This window comes from Amphibalanus amphitrite, unplaced genomic scaffold, assembly GCF_019059575.1.
Source record: "Amphibalanus amphitrite isolate SeventyFive unplaced genomic scaffold, NRLGWU_Aamphi_draft 000036F_arrow, whole genome shotgun sequence".
In the NCBI taxonomy this organism is placed as follows: domain Eukaryota; kingdom Metazoa; phylum Arthropoda; class Thecostraca; order Balanomorpha; family Balanidae; genus Amphibalanus; species Amphibalanus amphitrite.
In genome coordinates, this window is record NW_024881532.1 from 131,765 (window position 1) to 150,495 (window position 18,731).

At 51.2% G+C, this 18,731-nt stretch overlaps 1 protein-coding gene across 1 annotated transcript; it reads right to left on the bottom strand.

Moving 5' to 3' along the window:
• Positions 1-127: 127 nt before the first annotated feature.
• On the bottom strand, positions 128-18,271 carry LOC122371496 (huntingtin-like). Its single transcript, XM_043347872.1, has 28 exons — positions 18,211-18,271; positions 15,882-16,036; positions 14,973-15,180; positions 14,612-14,736; positions 14,145-14,298; positions 13,668-13,809; positions 13,194-13,327; positions 12,692-12,878; positions 11,614-11,778; positions 11,231-11,340; positions 10,819-10,931; positions 10,355-10,476; positions 9,822-10,009; positions 9,340-9,495; positions 6,705-6,880; positions 5,915-6,170; positions 5,559-5,644; positions 5,251-5,363; positions 4,848-5,010; positions 4,419-4,579; positions 3,914-4,038; positions 3,524-3,709; positions 2,934-3,136; positions 2,423-2,549; positions 1,929-2,089; positions 1,405-1,553; positions 804-937; positions 128-424 (listed from the first exon to the last, which is right to left on the bottom strand). Exons 2-28 carry the CDS (start codon positions 16,028-16,030, stop codon positions 128-130), a joined length of 4,290 nt encoding a protein of 1,429 aa, XP_043203807.1. The 5' UTR covers positions 16,031-16,036; positions 18,211-18,271.
• Positions 18,272-18,731: the final 460 nt, after the last annotated feature.

Below are 18,731 nucleotides of genomic sequence, written 5' to 3' on the forward strand. Positions count from 1 at the left end.
GGGGCAGTTATACAGGAGGCGGGTAGGGGACTGGCTGTGAGTACATCGCAATAGTACGACAAAATGCCCATGAAGGAATTATAACGATAAAATAAACCAAGCTAGCATACAGCTCATAGGCACTGGGTCAAAGCAAACCGAAGTCATGAATTGAACCGACAGGACTCAGCCCTTCCCCACTCACCACGCCGACCGGGTGTCTCAGCAGGCCCGACAGCAGGTCCTCGGCGGGCCGGAGGGCGCGCGGGCACAGCGCCGCCAGCAGCCGGTGGAGCGCCGCCAGCGCCTCGGGCGAGTCGAGTCGTACGTGCAGCTGCAGCAGCGGCGGCAGCAGGGCGTCCAGGACGGCGCGCGAGGCGAGCCGCCAGCGCTCCTCACCGTCCCGGCGGGACTCACACACGGCCAGAGACACCAGCTCCAGAACCTGACGGGGAGAGAGGGGATAGGTCAGACCTGATGGGGAATTGAGATGAGGAATCAGCATATCATGATGAGGAGGAGTCAGTTGATCAGCAGCTGGCGGGGAAACTGGTCGAGGTCAGGGATAAGTTCTTGCATACAATGTAGTGAGTAGGAAAGAACAAAATATCATAAATGACAGCAAAGACTTGTATATGACGCCACTGTCTTGAGGCAAACTGACCCAACCGAACTTTCATTTCTGGAGTTGACTCATGCAACCGTTGACCAAGCTCAAGCTACTTCATTCAGTCGCACGATCAGAAACGAAACCGCTGACAGATCACTGACCCTACTCCCGTCGCCGGCTCGCGCTCCAACACACCCCGCCGGTCCTGACTGACCTCCGGGTACTGGATCAGTCGCAGCAGCATGCTGAGCAGCACCTCCTTCTGCGCCTCCAGCTCCTTGGCGTCCTGCACCGACGGCCGAGCCGATACGAACAGGTCCTCGACGATGGGACGGAGTGCAGGCAGCGCTGCGGATCGGACAGAGGAGGTTAGGCCAACTGGGTGCGGGATATGAGACGGTATACGAGTGATGGGTGGCTGGAGCACAGCGTGGCATTTCATAAAAGTTGCAGCATGACTACAGGAACAATTCTGCAATCCAAAGGCAAAAACGCATATGTCGGTTCATGACCTGACCCGACATATGCGGTTTTGCCTTTGGACGGCAGAATTATGTAAAAAGGGCTACCCGGTAAACTTAATTGTCAGCCAAAACTTCTTGAAATCAGTTCTTAAAATCGTCACAAGCACTAAAAGTGAAATAAACAAAATACCATAAAAACTTGTTCAGCTGTTTAACGTTCGAAGTAAGCCCACATCATTATTGGGTAGCACGTTATATATCTTAAGATATTGGAGAGGATCACCGAATACCAAGTAGATGTCTGCCGTTTGAGATTCCAGCCCACACCACCGCTCCCCGTCACTTCCGTACCGTAAGTCTCCGGCGGCTGACCGCTGGCTATGAGGCCATCGCACAGCTGGATGACCTTGGGTATGGAGACGATCGTCTTGGAGTGGTAGCGCTCGTAGGACAATGCCACCAGAAACCGGAAGATGGCAGGGATCACCTGGTTACCCTCCCTGGCGGACGGTCATAAAGGGTCAGGTCAAAATGCGATACAGCGTCGACTAGGGTGCAAAACAGTCAGGCAGGGTAACCAGTATCCCATTCAATCACGACTCGTAACACGCGAATCATAATGCAAAGAAAAAGATACGAGTAAGGCTCTGGAGAGCATTAATAACTGACGCGTCATCTGCCAAATAAGTTAAGAAAATCAGCTGAACAGACGATACCTTGAACATGCAAGAATTGGAAAGAAATATTCGTTGGGTTGGATGCTATTCCATACTTATCATACCTCCCTGCGAAATTTCCCACAATTTAATAGTTGTCTAACATAAAACATGTTCCCTGTCTGGCCGTCCTTTTTTCATTAAAGTTGAGCCACTCACTTCATCTGTCCCTCCTCGACGTACTCCAGCTGTTTGATGACGTAGCCGATGAAGATCTGGTCCGAGTCGAGCAGACAGTAGTTGACTCGCAGCTGGACTAGCTGAATGAGCAGCCAGAGTACCTGACTCTGCACCTCTGGGTCGCTCGTCACAGTGTACAGCTGGGGAGGAGGGGGAGTGTCTGAACATGCCTTCAGGGGGTTAATGAGCAGCCAGAGTACCGGACTCTGCACCTCCGGGTCGCTGGTTACCGTGTAGAGCTGAAGAGAGAATGGAGGGAGCGTTTGGACATCTATTCTCGGGGCGATCTGCGCGAGGTATGGTCAATCAGAGAGGAGGGATGCTTGAGAAGGTCGAGCACATCAGCTAAGGGCCGGCGGTCCTATGAACGGTCTGAATGTGGCATCTAGCAGACACACTATTGGCAAGGACAAGTCGACATATACATTTTTTTAAACAAGCCCTGGTCTCCCTCTCCCTTTACGCCTGCCCACCTTGAGCGCCTTGATGACGGACGGCTCGAAGACGCGGATATAGGAGGCCAGTGCCTGTTTGTCGGTACTGCGTCCGGAACTGAGTCCCGGCCGGCGACTGTCGTACTCCGGCCGTGGCGACGGAGAGCTGGAATTATAGAGCAGTGACTTTAGGTACAGTGACGGAGAGCTGGAACGATGGTGCCAGTGCCACGGTGCAATTAGTCTGCTGAGATTGAAATGCATGAGCAGATGACTCATCAAAGCGCAGAAGCATATCATACATTTTGTTTTCCTGCAGACTGCAGCTGTTTGATTCTAAAATTGTGTACCTTAGAATTTGTACAATCGCTAATATGAGAGTCAGAATGAACAAAACACTAGGAAGCCTTATTATGATGCCCTCGACCACTGTATGCTACCAGTCCCTCCGCCGCCGCATCCCCTCTCCAGCTCCTATACTATCCCCATTCCGCCGAAATCCCTCCCCTCCATTAACTCCCCTTCTTCCCCGACACCCCGCCACACCCACGTGCCCTCCTCGTTGGTCGCCGTCAGTCGCCGGGAGGTGGCCACAAACGCGGCCAGCTCGGCGTACGGCCCGTTCACACACGCCTGGTACAGGCCCGGCTCGTCGTCCGCCGCGCACGACGTCGTGCTGGCGTCCCGCGACAGGTGACCAGCCGAGCCCGACGGTCGAGCAGCGTCCGCAGAGCCGAACATGGCGCGCAGCAGCTGAAAATGGCGGGAGCCGGCGGCGGGACGTTAGCAGAGATAGCGGAGGACCGATAATGGAAAGAGCAATAGTAGGAGGGCGACGACGATAAAAATGTTGAGCGGACATTGAGGTGAAGGTTAAGAGTGAATGATGACCACCAGGGTCCTTAAATAATGCAAGACTAAAAAAGGCTAAAAATTGACAGCCTCCGGACGCAATAACCATGGAACCATAGTTTGGGATACGAAAGGTGCCACGTTCTCAATCAACCGACCGAACACTGTCTACAGTTCACCTAACTAAATTATTTAGATTGAGTCTATCTTCTCTCACATCCCAACGTCTCTAACCAGCCACCTGCAACACGAAGTGAACCATCCCCCAGACATTCACTCCACACCCACCTGTAGCACGCAGTGCAGCGCCAGCGCCGGTGCCAGTCGAATCAGCCCGGTGACGTATCCGAGCAGCTCCTCAGCCAGCGGTGCCACCTGGGCCGTGCCAACCAGCTCGAGCAGGATGCCCAGCGCCGTCAGACAGCCCGACAGCACGCCCAGCAGCTTCTCAGAGCTCTGGGCGTTCAGCGTGATCTGTCGGCAGAGTGGGGGGGGGGGCTGTTAGCGAAAGGAAACGCAGCTGGGAGTCACGGCGAGCTGAAGTCAATCATGGATCGCCAATGCTTACATCGTAAAATGGAATGACCGAACCCTATTCTCAAGAAAAGAAAAAAAACATGGGCGCACAAGGACTGATTCAGTTCACCACAAAATATACAACCTCAGCTCATCACGTACCTTGAATGTCTCGTAAATGGTTTTGAGCATCGAGTACAGTTTCTGGTACTCAGAAGATGACATGAAGAACCCAACAGCCTGCCGGACCTTTTTGTCCGCCTCCTTCTCTTCCCGCTCTTGTGAACCTGACGAAGAAAATCGAAGAAGTCGGCATCAATTGTAGTACCTACATCAAGGAGCGTCCCCGAGGAGGACAAAGTTAAAAAGGAATTCGGAAACCCGTAGCAGTCCAAGTCGCAACGTGGCACCTGCTTTATAACGATGCAACAACAGCGAACAACATGAAACACCGACCTAGTCGGTCAGAATTGATAATTTTGGGTTTCAACTTTCAGGACATCAATACTCAGCTCAGCAACTGCCCCGAATTCGGCACACTTTGTTCCAAGAGAAAGCAAACCTACTTTGGCGACAGCTCTGACCTGCCGCATGCAACACTCAGAGCCACGCAACGTCACGACTCACGAAGGCTACATTGGGGGTGCCTAATAAGCTCAGTACGTACCAGCTCGGTCGGAGGCGGCAGAGGCGGGAGCCGGTGCGGGCGTGGAAGACGCTGCCGTGGAGGTAGTGGTGGTAGACGTGGCAGACTTGGACCGCTCCGGGGTGCTGCGCTTTTTGATCGGCGACAGCGAGCTGGCCGTCGGAAAACTGGGCAGACTCGACCTGTCAGCGTCAAACATTTATTAGTGCATAGCCGGCGGCTGAGTGGACGTTACATTTACACCTTTGCAGAGAAAGAAATAAAGTTTGCAACGAGTAGGGAAAATGCATCATGCATCTTCCCATTAAACTGCAGTTATAATACTTTCATGTTTAGCGACAGACCCCGTTTCGGAGCCTGCTTCATCCGTCATAGTCTAGCAAAGTGAGACAGCTCGTCTTTTAACAATAATCCCTCAACCCCAGCATAATCCCCGCCGGCGCCACTGACTTGTTCTGCGGCGTGGTGGGCTGCGTGTCGCCGACCAGGTGGCTGTAGATGTTCATCACACGCATCACGTGGGTCACCAGCGGCTCGAGCAGGTCCCAGTTGGCCCGCAGCCGCTCCTCCCGGCTCTGGGATGGACGGGCTCGCTGCTGGCGAACACAGATCCCTGCAGGAGAGTGGACTTACTGCTGGGGTATATGGGAAGGGAAGAGGGGCTTACAGGGTGCGAAGAAATAACAAATCCGATAGACGTACAATTGAAAAATTATACGGTGTGTCCTGTGGTCAGGTTAATACTTGGCCAGCGGAGAGGCTAATGGCCAGGGTGCATTAGGTTGGTATATCTGATCAGCTGGAGCACCAGGTTATTGTGTATGATCAGGTGCATTACGTTGGTGTAGCTCACCGGCGGCGAGGCTGGCGGCCAGGTGCACCAGGTTGTTGTGTGTGGCCAGGTCGTGCATCAGCTGTGTGGACGTAACCATGGAAACGCACAGCTGGTACAGACCGCGGCGGTACCTGGCGGGGGAACATAAAGCTTGTCAGCGAACTATCACTGTCGTCTGAAGCGGCACAGTATTAACAAAATAATTATTTTTCATTTACCATACATGCAAAAAGACACTGTCATTTCACGCCGCTTGAAAGAACGTAATCATGCCATAAAAACAACAAGATTCCGTTCTTTACTGGTTCCTCATTGGTATTGCTCACCGTTTGTGGTTGACCTGCCAGGCCTCCGGGTATACAGTGGCCGGCATCTTGTCCATGAGAGCCCTGAGCGCCAGAACCGTTCCCGACTGGTGTGGACCGGCGGACAGAGGAGAGTCAGTCAGCCGGAGACGAAACAGATTCGATGGCAAGCCGACCATAGAAACCATTTACACTACCGACGGGTCAGACAATACTTGTGTAGACGAGATTTACAAAAGTAGTACGGACTACGTGAGCGGTAAGAATAAAACATTGACACCTGATTTAATTCCTGGCCCGTCCGGCCTGAATTCCCCCCCCCCCCCGCCCCCCCCCCCACACACACAATGCAGCCTCCCAGTAACCATTCCACTCACCACCATGTGTTTCGAGTCGGTCATCATTAGAGTGCTGATCAGTTTGCCGACCACCAGTGAGAGCGCCGCGCCCAGCTCGGGCCGGGCCGGTCCACCAGCCTCACTGAAGGGCGGCACGGCCCCCCGGCCGGGACCGGTGACACGGAGACCGGTACCCCAGGGCTGCGGCGGCGGCAGCAGGGCCGAGCGCTGCCGGCCGGCCGCCTCCGACACCCAGCCGTCCGGCTCGGCGGAGACCGGCACTCGCTGTACGTAACTGGAGGTGAAACAGCAGGGGAGGAGTTAGAGACCGGCACGCGCTGTACGTAACTGGGGGTCAAACAACGAGGAAGGAGTTAGAGACCGGCACTCGCTGTACGTAACTGGGGGTCAAACAATGGGGGAGGAGTTAGAGACCGGCATTCGCTGAACGTAACTGGGGGTCAAACAACGAGGGAGGAGTTAGAGAAAGGAAAAAGCTGTGCGTGACAGGAAGACACAGCAGGAAAGACGGTCAGAGGATAAGGCCGAGATTCGGGATGTCTAAATTCAGCGACACGGAGTATAAGACGAAGAAAATATGTGATCAACTACGCTAGGATGGTTAACCAGTTACTTCCTAAGGTCCGAATAAAACAAATTGAATGTGTAACACATCGCATAAAGACGACCAAAGATATTGCAGCAAAATTAAATGGCCGGTCTCATAGGAAGATCGATAAGTCATGACCATACTCGCCCCGGCATATCCACACCAGACTGCCCCTGTAATCGGGTACAGAGTGCGGTTAGTTTCGCTCCACAGACCGACCTGACGATGGCGGTGGCTGCCGCCTGCTGGACGCGCTGGTCGACGTCCTCCAGCAGCCGGAGCAGCAGGTCGTCCAGCAGCAGCTGCTGGTAGCTGCTGTCGTCGGCAGCTCCCCAGCGCCAGAGCAGCTCCAGCTCCGGCAGCGGCAGCGCTGATACCAGCGAGCACAGGTCCACCTGGAGGACAGCTGAGGGTGGTGAGCGTTCTAACCCGCGAGTTGCTGGGAGGGGGGGCGTTAAACGCCCCCACTTTTTTCGCCGGGCCATAGCATAAAAACGGCGCGCCGCAGGCGCGCCAAATTTTAGGTACCTGTAGGGAATTGTTTGAAGTTTATTGTGACAAAGTTTCAAAAAAATCGTTTGGAAAATTATTGAGATATCGAGGTTTTAGTGACGTCATGATTTCTGAGTTTTGTACCAAAAACGGCATATGTTCAAAAAATCATATAAAATCACAGAATAGACATACAGACATGCCGTAAACGCCATTAGACTGCCAATACCATGAGCAATCAAATGGCTATCTTCGATTATTGATTATCGATCCGCATTTTCCAAAATCTTGAACTGAATCTTGGCAATTTCTCGTGACTAGGTACTTCACGACCATGATACATGCATTTCTTAAATTGAACTTTTTGAGCCAAACACGTACACATATGATAAAATGAATGTCACCATCGTGTTCTACGCCCCAAATTACCCAATAAACATGTGTCACAGGCTGCGAATATCAGTTTTGATTTTCGGGGATATGTGCCTTGACCTGACCTTGACCCCGACCTATGCTTGACTGACCCCTACATGGAGCTGACACTCTTGTAGGCCTTATATGATGGATTGTGCACCGTTTTAACAGAGCTTATGACGAGAGGCGCCCATTGCGAAGTCCTGAAGTCCATGCTACTGAAAGCCCTATTTCAGGTGTTTGACCTGACCTTGACCTGACCTGTGACCTCAAAATTCAACTTTGAAGTACTCATCTGAAGCGTCTCGTCGCGTTCTTTCGTTTGCCGCCTCGTGCGTTTCGCTGCGCCTATTGGTTCTCGAGTTATTGGCTGGGGGCGTTTAACGCCCCCCCCCCCCCCCCAGCAAACGGTGGGTGGCGAAATACCCCAGCAACTGCCGGGCTAAGGCATACTGACGCCTTATCGGCCAGACAGCTCGGGGATGACAATGACACAATCTGCTGGATCAGGGAATCAGTAAAAAAAAACGGTGTACTTTTGACACCGTACCACATGCAAGACTTTGTCATAAATTATACCGATCAGGAATAGGCGGTCAGCTGCTTAACTGGCTTGAAGACTTCCTCTACGATAGGAAACAGAGAGTTGTAGTCAGCGGAGTCCACTCAAGCTGGGCAAAGGTGGCAAGTGGCGTCCCACAGGGCTCAATGATCGGTCCCACCCTGTTCCTTCTGTTTATTAATGACATGCCGGATCAAATAGTTAGCCAGGTGCAAATTTTTGCTGATGACAGTAAAATCTACCGACACATCAAGTCACATGAAGATGTGAAGCGCTTACAAGAGGATCTCCAAGAGATTGAGCACTGGTCTCGTCAATGGAAACTATGCTGCAATGCTTCTAAGTGCCAGACCCTTCGAATCGGTACAAAACAAATGATGTCCGACAGACCAGTCTACATGCTCGGTGGTACTAAGCTGGAGAACACCAACGAACAAAGAGACCTGGGTGTTATTGTTGACTCCTCGCTGGAGTTCAACAAACATATTAACAAATGCACTCAACGAGCATATGCCAGTTGGGGAATGGTAAGGAGAACCTTTGAAAAGCTGAGGCCGGCAATGTTTAATCTCACATACAAAACATTTGTTCGCCCTCACATTGAATTCTGTCCCCAAGTGTGGTCTCCATATAAGAAATATAATATCAAGAAGATTGAAACAGTTCAAAGAGCAGCTACCAGAAGAGTTGTGGGAATGCAAGGGTTAGATTATCCAGAGCGGCTGAGACAGCTTAAGCTTACCACCCTAGAAGAGAGAAGAGAACGGGGAGACTTACTTGAGACCCACAAAATCCTCCATCAGCTCCACGAGTGTGACCTCACCCAATTATTTAACGTTAGAAACCGAACAGAGCGAGATTACCTCAAACTGTACAAGCCCCACCACCGGACGTTGAAGAGAGGAATATTTTTTCACAAAGAGTTAAAAATAAATGGAATTTGTTAAGCTCTCACATCAAGATGGCAAAAACATCTAACCAATTTAAGTCAAGATACGATAAACATCGGGCAGACAGACAAGACTGACCCAAGAGAAATCAAACTGATGTAGAAAACGTGTGATTCAAAAAAGAAATGGGCTACAACATAGACCTCGACGTCTTCTTCCAGAGCCCAAACAACCTTGATTCTTGATTCTTGATTCAATCGATGGGCATGTCGGTGTGACAGGAAAATAGACCAAGAGAACGTTCGACGGATAGAGTCACAGTTGGCTAAATAGAGAAAATAAGCATTACAGGGAAGTTAGCGATTCAAGGGTCAGACGGACAGTGATCTGGAAACACAAATGTACATTGCACATCTGCATTTACATTCATTCAGCTGTCGCACACAAAACCCAGTTCTGGGATCGGCCGGAGCACTGACAGACACGCGGTCCGCACCTTGACGAGCCAGTAGGAGTGATCGGCCAGCCGGAGCAGCGCAGACAGCAGCGGCAGAAGCAGCTCACACTCGGGTGCCTTCAGCAGCGGCTCCAGACACTGGCCGAGCCCCTCCAGCGCCTGACGACTCGACACGTGACTGCTGTCTAATAGGACCTGTGAACGGGGAGACGGGAAGCCGCGTCACATATTCGGTCCAGAGCCGCTACTGTGCAATCGGCCAAAGACTAAACATTTTGATAAGATGAGGGTCTCTACTCTTAGAGCCAGCATAAATTAAAATATATCGAGCATCACACCAGTCGAAAGTTACCATCCATAGTAATTTTAGATGAGTTCACCAAGCGTAGCCGGGCATCCTAACGATTCTTCTGCAGAAGGCACTGAACAGAGGCATGAAATTAAGTCCACTGTTTAACCCGGCGTGAATTGTTCAACCCGCCATTCTACCATGACTTCACACAGCCCGCGTCCCCCCTGACCTGCTGCAGGTGGTCGAGCAGTGTCCTGGCTCTCAGCGGCGCCGGCCGCTCGGTGCCGTCTCCCTGGGTGGCTGGCTGCAGCGCCGCGGCGCGCAGGTAAGTGCCGATTAGCAGGGAGACGGCGCCGCGCAGCTGCGGGTCGGCGTCATCCACAAACAGCAGCACGTCCCACAGGTACTGGCACTCGGCTGTGGAAACGGAGGGCAGGGAGGGGTGCGGTTACAGCGGAACGTCCCACAGGTACTGGCACTCGGCTGGGGGAGAGAAAGAGAGCGTTACTAAATGAGACACTGACAGTACGCTGAGTGATTGGAGGTTAACAAGTGACGAGCTAAATACATTGCCGCATGCAAAATCAACCTTTCAGAGGAAGTTTTGAACAAGAAGTATCATTCAGCGGCAACTGCTCTGGAAATCAAGTGAACAATGTCATTTCCTGAAATTCATTGACCCAAGAGTAACAAATGATGGTTTGATTACCCCATCCCGGCGTTAAGTTCACAGAATGTTGCTGCCACCCATGTTAAGCTGACCTGATTCAGGATCTTTGTCGATTAGCAGTGGCAGTGACAGTATGTCGGGCGCCAGTGACACGGCCGCGCTGATACAGGTCACACACAGCACCTTGATGCTGACACGCACCTCTCGGTCACCCCTGTCGACACACGATATAGCATAGCAGTTATTATAGTGCGCACACACACGCAGAGATGAACGTAACGGTACAGCGAACAGTACGTCATTATTAACAAATATGATATTTCAATGAAGTTCTGGGCATTATCATGAGTACATTTTGACATTTAAAAAAAAAATAGCTACCTACGTTGACAGATATGCATCATAACTGCATCATCATGCAGAATGGATTGATAGTAAGTGCATCTACATGCCGGAAATTCGAGCTGGACGAGTATCCTGTTTACGTCGGTACTTGGCTCTGACGAGAGGCCCACTCCTTTCCTCTGTAGCTCTCTGTAATTTCGATCTGACTGACCTGATGCCTTTGGGTACGCCGGTGAGCAGGTACCGCGAGACGAGCAGCCGACAGCAGTAGATGAGAGGGATCCCTCCGTCCGTCAGCGACCCGATGTCGCCGGCCACCGAGCCCTGAACGAGCACACACAAGCGTCATTCAGAGTGACCTAAACAATCGTGAATCCAGCAGTTACATCGACTACAAACCTTGCAAAATATTGCACCCCATCAAACTTATTTAACTAAAGCCTGCCTGTGAAGAGATATAAATGCAAGAAGAGATTGAAACCTACGACGAAACCTACCTGACAATGCCCTTTTCAAACATAACCAGTGCCTACACGACTAACCGAGGCACCCACTCCACTGCCAACTCAACGCAGTTACCCCGTTACAGACGGCCCCACCACCACCAACCCGTCGTTACAAACCTGTGTGTCCCCAGAGGCAGTGTCGGCAGTCTCGTCAGTACACGTGATGTCGTACCGCAACGGATCGATGACGTCATCGGCAGGGGGCGTAGCCACGCGCAGCGGCGGCTCTGTCCACACGGAGTGCTCTGTCAGCGCGGGCACCCGAGTGAGGGGAGGGTGGGGCATGGGGTGACACGGGTGGTGATAGAGAGCAATAGAACAAATAATCACACATTTACCATGAGGTGAAAAGTCAAGCAGCGCCAAAGGAAATCCAGCCAACCTCGAGCTCCAGATCCACAGTGAAGTGTCCGGAGCGGACCAAGTCCACAGGCCACCAACCCAGTCCAATTTCACGTCCAATCCGATAGTCACCACCGCAGCACACCTTACTCACTTACCCTCTATCTCAGCCGGAGCCACCGGCGGTGGCGGAGGCGGTGGCGGGGGCGGCGTCTCCGCGCCCCGCTCGTCCTGACCGGGGTCCTCCGCCGGCCAGAGCAGCGAGTCGGTATCGGCCAGATCAGCCTCCTCGCCAGCCAGAGACGGCGCCACGCTGAGCACACCTGAGGTGGGTGGCCGGCCGCCCTCAGCGTCACAGCAAGGTAGGGCACCGAATTACCGGGAGGCGGAGAGTCCGCGTACCAAGTAGTGGTGTCAATTTCAGAAAACGTATGTCCAAAGTCCGTCCAATGTCCAATGCTTACGTCAACTGTCCGTCCAAAAATGTCCAAGCCAGCCATTTGTCCAAAGATGCCCGACACCTACGCAATAGTTGACACTCAACACTGATATTTAATTTGCTTTTCATGTACCGTTACCAGCTCAAAAGTGTTAATCATATTGAAAGCTGAGCTTTCTAATAGCCAATCAATGTTAAACACGATTACTTTTAAAAAATGTTGAGGTGTAGCAAGCGATTGTCCAAAGTTGTCCAAAGCCTGCTGCCATTGTCCAACCGAATTCCGAATTGGACATTGGACAAAATCGGAATTCCGAAGATTCAAGTTCCGATTGACACCACTAGTACCAAGCCTAGCCCCACACACAGCACGCCCAATCACCCCACACATCGGCTTCGCTCGCACGCGGGAAAAGGTGGAGAATATCGCGAGCGAAGAGATAAAGGGGAAGGAGAGAAGTGGAATGTCAAGGGAAATAATTGCGTCATGGGAAATAACTGGTGATTTGGGAAGCGGAAGGCCTTTTCAGTTAAGATGACTTTGGCCGAAATCTCCAAAGCCAGACTGGACTCACGACGAAAGCCTTTATAAGATCGTTATTCATCATGGGATGGGTCTATGAAAAAATATCCGGAATTTTACGTACCAGCCCTATCTACAGAAAGTTTACAGGAAAAATCTCCGATACAGGCAGTTGCCAGCAGAAATAAGTGCAGGTGGAATGAAAGCATCAAAGCGTTCCTTAAACACGCCCTCAAACAGCACCCCCATCCCACTCTCCCCACACTCCACTGACTGTTGGCCTTTCCGACGGCCGGCGCCGCGTCCGGCTGGAGCCTGCTCCGCTCCAGAGCTCCCTCCGTGATCAGCGCCGCCAGCAGCTCGGCGGGCGGCGCGCGCAGCAGCTGACACAGCGCGTCCAGAGCTGACGTCACCACGTTGTGGTTGGCGTGCTGTGTCAGGTGCAGCAGCAGCTCGTATAGCTGCGGGGGAGGGGGGGGGGGGGAGATGATGGTGAGGTGACACGATACAGTAGTTCGGTGGCGTGAGGTGGAATATCGGGTGAGCCTGTTTTGGCTGCGATGTGTTAAATCCCTCTATCTTGTGAACGGGAAGCAGCTTAATAACATCATCCAACGTATATCAAGCAAATTAGCACAGCTGATAGAAACGACCGCATCAAAATATCTTAGCCCGCAGAAATGTATTAAAAGCAGCCGTCCCAGCAGCTGGCCGGAAACAACAATTCCCTCGTTCGGTTTCCCCTACACGGTTCTCAGGTCTGCGTCTGTACCGACCTGCAGCAGCCGCTCCAGACTGACGCCGTCACAGAGCTCCTCGAGCAGCGGTGTGATGTCGCGGAGACAGAGGAGTACTCCGAGCACCCGGCCGGCCGACTCCGACTCCGGGGGACGCAGCGGCACCAGCCAGTCTGGAGATAGGGAGAGACAGGCCGTCACAGTTCACACAGCATGTCGGGGGAGACAGACATAACTAAAACACCGTCACTCAGCGGCACTAGCCAGTGTGCCGGGTAATGAGGATGCCGACATAGCTCACCAGCGGCAATGCAACGTTACGTTACGTCACAGTCCGTCACGCAACGTCGCATGATGTCAAAGTCCGTCACATGATCGCCAGCTGTCGCTAAAAGCCAGCATAGCCCTTCTAACTCTGTTCGGTCTGCTGCAACGTCCACTTCACTAACTGATACTTTCCACAAAACAACAGCTCACGACTCACACTCCTAATGTCCCACGCTTGTCTCTCACCTAGTAGCGTCGAGAGCAGCCAGGGTAGGAACGTCTCCGGTTTTCGGCACTGAGACACTAGTGCCACCATGGCGGCGCTGGCGGCCCGCCGCAGCGGGGCCTGGCTGTGCTCCAGGTTAGGCAGGAACGCCTGCAGCACCGCCTGGCGGCAGAACACGGAAACAATGAGCGGGCCGATTCACCCGGCTAGTAGAACGTAATACACGTAACACTTTCGAGAGCAGTCCAACATTAGAGTGAACGGTGAACGGCAAGGCTGTGTACGTCATCTGCAGAGCGTGCGACGCCTCAACACATGTGGTTAAGTTGTTCAAAGATATACGCTGTTACTTAATGCCGTCACTGGAAGCGACAGGCACTTAGGAAGTCCACAGAAATTTTAAAAGTCCGACCACCATCCTGAAAGTCACTCGCCCCGACCACTGGACCAAAGTTCCCGCCCTCCTTACCAGTCCCGGTCTCGCCGCCACCGCTCACCTTGGTCTCGCCGTCAGTGAAGAACACGCCGAGCACGGGCGCCATTTTGACGAGGGCTGCCGACAGACTCTCCTGCACGGCCAGCTCGGCCCGCTGCGTCAGGCGCAGGATACACGGGAACAGGTTGACCACGTACGCACGCCGCTTCTGCGGTCTGCTCGATCACAGGGGAACACGCAGGGGCAGCGGTTAGTTATGGGGTAGATCACGGGGTAATACGGGCTATATGTTGCAAGGTACGAGTCGCACTAGGAACTACCCGGTCATAAGTCATAAGTCATGATATTAAGACATCAATAAACGAAAGAAATGGATACGGAGCACCCCTCTAGCAGTCGCCTAATCCGGATCTTTGTACATTGAACAACGCGAACTATTGCAGTTGACATCATGACTGTTGGTAAATGCAAGATTTCAAATATTAATTTGCACACGAGTGCGACCCTCAGCCGAACGTTGATCCGTACCGTATTCGGTTGGAGAGCTCTGCGAACCGCGTGAGCGCGGCGGCCACCGAGCGCGGACTGTGGCCCTGTTTGATCCCCTTGTACAGCTCCACCAGCAGCCGACCGATGTTGTTCTCCGAGAGGCCCTGCAAAACACACGAAACAAGACGTGATGATGTAAGAACCGGGCTCGGTTTGGTAGAGATCGATACATTATTATAAAGACTAAGATCAGGACGAAAGGATGAGCCGCGAGCCTCAGCATTCTGGAGGCAATTTTCAAAAAAAAAAAGTTTTATGATACGGTGCAAAACGCCAGCGTAAACCATCCATCCAGAGGTCGTGCTTTGTAACTGCGGACACCGCGCCCGTCACCACCTACCCTGACGATCCTGTTGAGGCTCTCGTCGGCAGCCGTGCGCACGTCGGCGTCCGCGTCGTCGGCCAGCTGGAGCAGCGTCTCGACGACTGCCGGCAGGTGGCGCTGCAGCTGGTCAGGGCTGGGCCGCTGGGCGGCGCTCACCACGCCCTCCGCCAGGTGGCAGCAGCACTGCTTCTTCTCGCGACTGCTCAGCGCCGCCTCCCGCTGCCTGTGGAATTGATAGAGTCGGGCCGTGAGAGGAGTGCAGGAAGCCGAATACATACATAGAGAAGTGAAACTGGACTAGGGTAGGCAGCTCCTGAGGCTTGTTCATCACTTTCCAAAACATTCCAAATGAACTAAGCTTATCTATCAACTGTTTTCATTATTTGCTGCTATTTGTCGTTCACACCCGTCCGCCGTTACCATCTTCAGCATGTTCCAATTCTTTTCCTCCACGCCACAACCCTCTCTCCGGGCTGGACAGGCACCTTTATCTCATGCGGGCTGGTCCCTTGGAGCGGCACCGCTGCTCCCGAGGGAGCACACCCGTAGCCGGGTGTAGAGAGTAGTTCGGGGGCTGGTTGGCCTGTCCATTCGGACGGGCTCAGCCCGGTGACTCTCTAGCGTGCCTGCCTAGACCAATGTCTCTCCCTATTATCCTCCCGGCTCTGAAATGGTCCAGTCAGACCGATCGGACATAACCCAACAAAACAAACAAACTGGCAAATCACTGCAAAACATTCGAAATGAACTGATTTTACCTATCAGCAACTTTTCGTGCCTTCAATTTCCGCTATTTGTCGGTATCCATCCCGAAATACAACAAATATCACGGCATTCAACTTCATCACGTTCTCAGTTGCAGTTCAATCACTGGATTTTGTCCACAGCGCCCACTCCCCAACAGCGGCTGCGGCTGCGGCTCACCTGAAGAGCAGAGAGGTCGGCTTCAGGTCGGCCAGACTGGAGCGCAGGGAGGCCTCCACCGGCGAGCTGGGGGTGGTGGCGCCTCCCGCCGCCGAATCGGAGGTGCGCAGCAGCTCCAGCGCACGCACCAGCTTCTCCAGGGAAGACATGGCTGCCTGGCAGACGACAGCAGTCGCTCAAAACAACACTCCGAACATCGTAAAGTGTGCCGGTGAAATGGAAGTAGTACCCTCGAGTCAATCGATCTTATAAGTACCCTAAAAAAAAATCACGACCCATGAGACCCAAATGACCTTTGACCAGTTTCTCGAGACCATGTCGAAGCAAAAACGGTGATTCGTTGTACAGTCTGTCTTAAAAGTACCGCGCAAAGTGACGGTGGATCCATCAAGCCTGACCCAGGAAGGGCCTGCTAAATCTGAGTCACCGAAGCAATTGACATTCTCGTCCATTCCCCAGGTCAATTGGTTTGGTGACTTTCAAATCAAAACAGGCCCTTCCTCGGTAAGGCTTGATGGATCCAACGTCATTTTGCGCAGTACCTACTTTTAAGAGTTAAGACAGACTGTACATATGTTTAAGTGACCATCTTAACATTAGTTTTGAGTTGAGATAGCCAAATTGGTGGCCATGGCCTGCAAATACCGGTTTGAGCACTCACAACATCGAAACATGCTTTAATTCAGAGATATGGAATTTCAAACTTGCAGTTTTCGGATTCTAAGGGGCTAAAGCATTGGGATGCCCCCTTAGAATTTGTGATGTCAGCGGTGATCTAACGATTTTAAAACCTTATGCTAACATCTTTGTGAAGCAGTGGTGGTATATGCTATTTGCACGCAACATCTGCCGCAAACGCCACACTTCCAAAATAAAGTCGCTAGGAACAGCGGAGATCCCAAAAAAGTAAACAAAAGTAAAAGCCCAATATCTTGAAAACCGGTGAATATTTTTCGGTGATATTTGGTAGATATTCGTTTTTGGTCTTCCTGAACCGAGCGACATCACTTTCATGCCAATTCATTAACTTTTTTGAAGGAAAGGGTCCCTTTAACGCATTCCATGCATTTCAAGGCTTTTGTGATCAGAAAAATGTTATTACATGAAATGATGTTTGTCCCCTGAATTATGGTGGGTGCCAAGGTCTGATAAAGGTCAATGTGACACAAAATTCAAATTGAAATGATCAATGATGGCAATCTAAATCTCAAGGTGCCTGGCAGTTGAAATCCTGTTACTGAGCTGAACTTGAACTGAGTGATGCGTACAAATGAAGGCTTTCCAGAAGACCCAATCCCATGGGCTGTAAGAACTTAAAGTTATCTCATAGGAAGTTAGGTATTAGTATATATAAGGTCCGAGTGGCGAACCGATTATGAAAAGCATACTATACGATGTATTTTGACCTCCTCATTTCATATCTGATAGTTATTCCTTCTGGAACCAAATATCAAAGCACCTATGAAATACTTACAGGTACCGCAAATCTCTAACGCACTCCACACCAACTCCACACTAGCGCAATGTGCCGGGCGGCAATTACTTGCGCAAAGCTGGCCAAGGTCAAGTAAATCAAGGATGATATCTAACAGTTGCTATTCAACTGTGAATAATGACGTCATAATACTTCTCGCGGCGAAGCAGCGCAGTGCCGAAGGCAATGCCTTAGGAGAGATTACAGGCAAGAGTAAATCAAATATTTTTAGGTTAAGTGGTTATGTATCTGGCTTCAGGCCCTGATGCATGACCACTTAACCTAAAAATATTTGATTTACTCTTGCCTGCAATCTATTCCTGCAAGTAACTTTTTCCTTATCCCCGGTAGGCAAACATCAGTAGGTTAGGTTAGGTTAGGTTAGGTTAGGTTAGGTTTGGTTAGGTTAGGTTAGGTTAGGTTAGGTTAGGTTAGGTCTGGTTAGGTTAGGTTAGGTTAGGTTAGGTTAGGTTAGGTTAGGTTAGGTTAGGTTAGGTTAGGTTAGGTTCCTTTTTTGTAATTATGACGTCACTTTCATCACACCATTCGTATCGTTTTCTTTTTCCCCACCCAAAACCCCTGTTCCTAAAATTTCCCCTGAAATGGCAGCAATCCACATATGGCAGCGCTACAACGCCCACGTTTTTCATTCGTCGCGTGTTAATGCAGCCGGGTGGTATTGTAGTGAAATGGGTTGGTGATTTGGTGTTTTTTCCACGTTTCCAGTACATGTAAGTATCATTTTTGGATTCAGGATGTCAAATATGAAATAATGTAAGAATTTGAAAACTTTATCTTTTAACAGGCACTCGGACCTTATGTATACTTTTACCGGAAGTTATATGTATGAGTTACCTTCCCTCAATGAAAATCCAGGCGTTTAGTACCTAGTCGCATAAAATACAAGTGAATTCAAATTAAACCGATACAACCAATCATTCCATATGACTGCATTATAAGGCATATAAGGCTGGTTCACATGACACTTAAGTGCAAGAGTGAAATGTTTCGCCACCTATCAATGGGCCTGTTCCAGCGCCTCCAGAAACCTCCAGAAAGCTCCAGAAAGCTCTAGAATCCTCCAGAGAGCGTTCCAGCGCCTCCAGAAAGCTCCAGAAAGCTCTCGCCAAAGCTCCAGAAACCTCCAGTAGCCTCCAGAGAGTTGGGAGGTCCAAATTTCTCTGGAGGCTGTGGTCTACAATTATGGCGCACATGTGACAATCACGAATGTAAACAAAGGACTTTTGACTGGTTGTTTTACAACTTGAATGTGAAGAAAATTACATTGCTATAATTTTGTTAATCTTTCTTAATAAAATTGAAAACAAATTTTGCGTTTAAAGAGAGAACAATCGTCATACTTTTGATATCTGTGA

What these genes read in the sequence shown, in the direction of transcription:
- LOC122371496 (XM_043347872.1), bottom strand. Translation starts at nt 16,030, where the DNA reads ATGTCTTCCCTGGAGAAGCTGGTGCGTGCGCTGGAGCTGCTGCGCACC. An exon ending in ACTCCTACTGGCTCGTCAAG is followed by an intron (nt 6,881 to 9,339) that starts GTGCGGACCGCG and finishes GCTGTCCTCCAG; the next exon opens with GTGGACCTGTGCTCGCTGGT. An exon ending in GCGACCAACGAGGAGGGCAC is followed by an intron (nt 2,550 to 2,933) that starts GTGGGTGTGGCG and finishes CTATAATTCCAG; the next exon opens with CTCTCCGTCGCCACGGCCGG.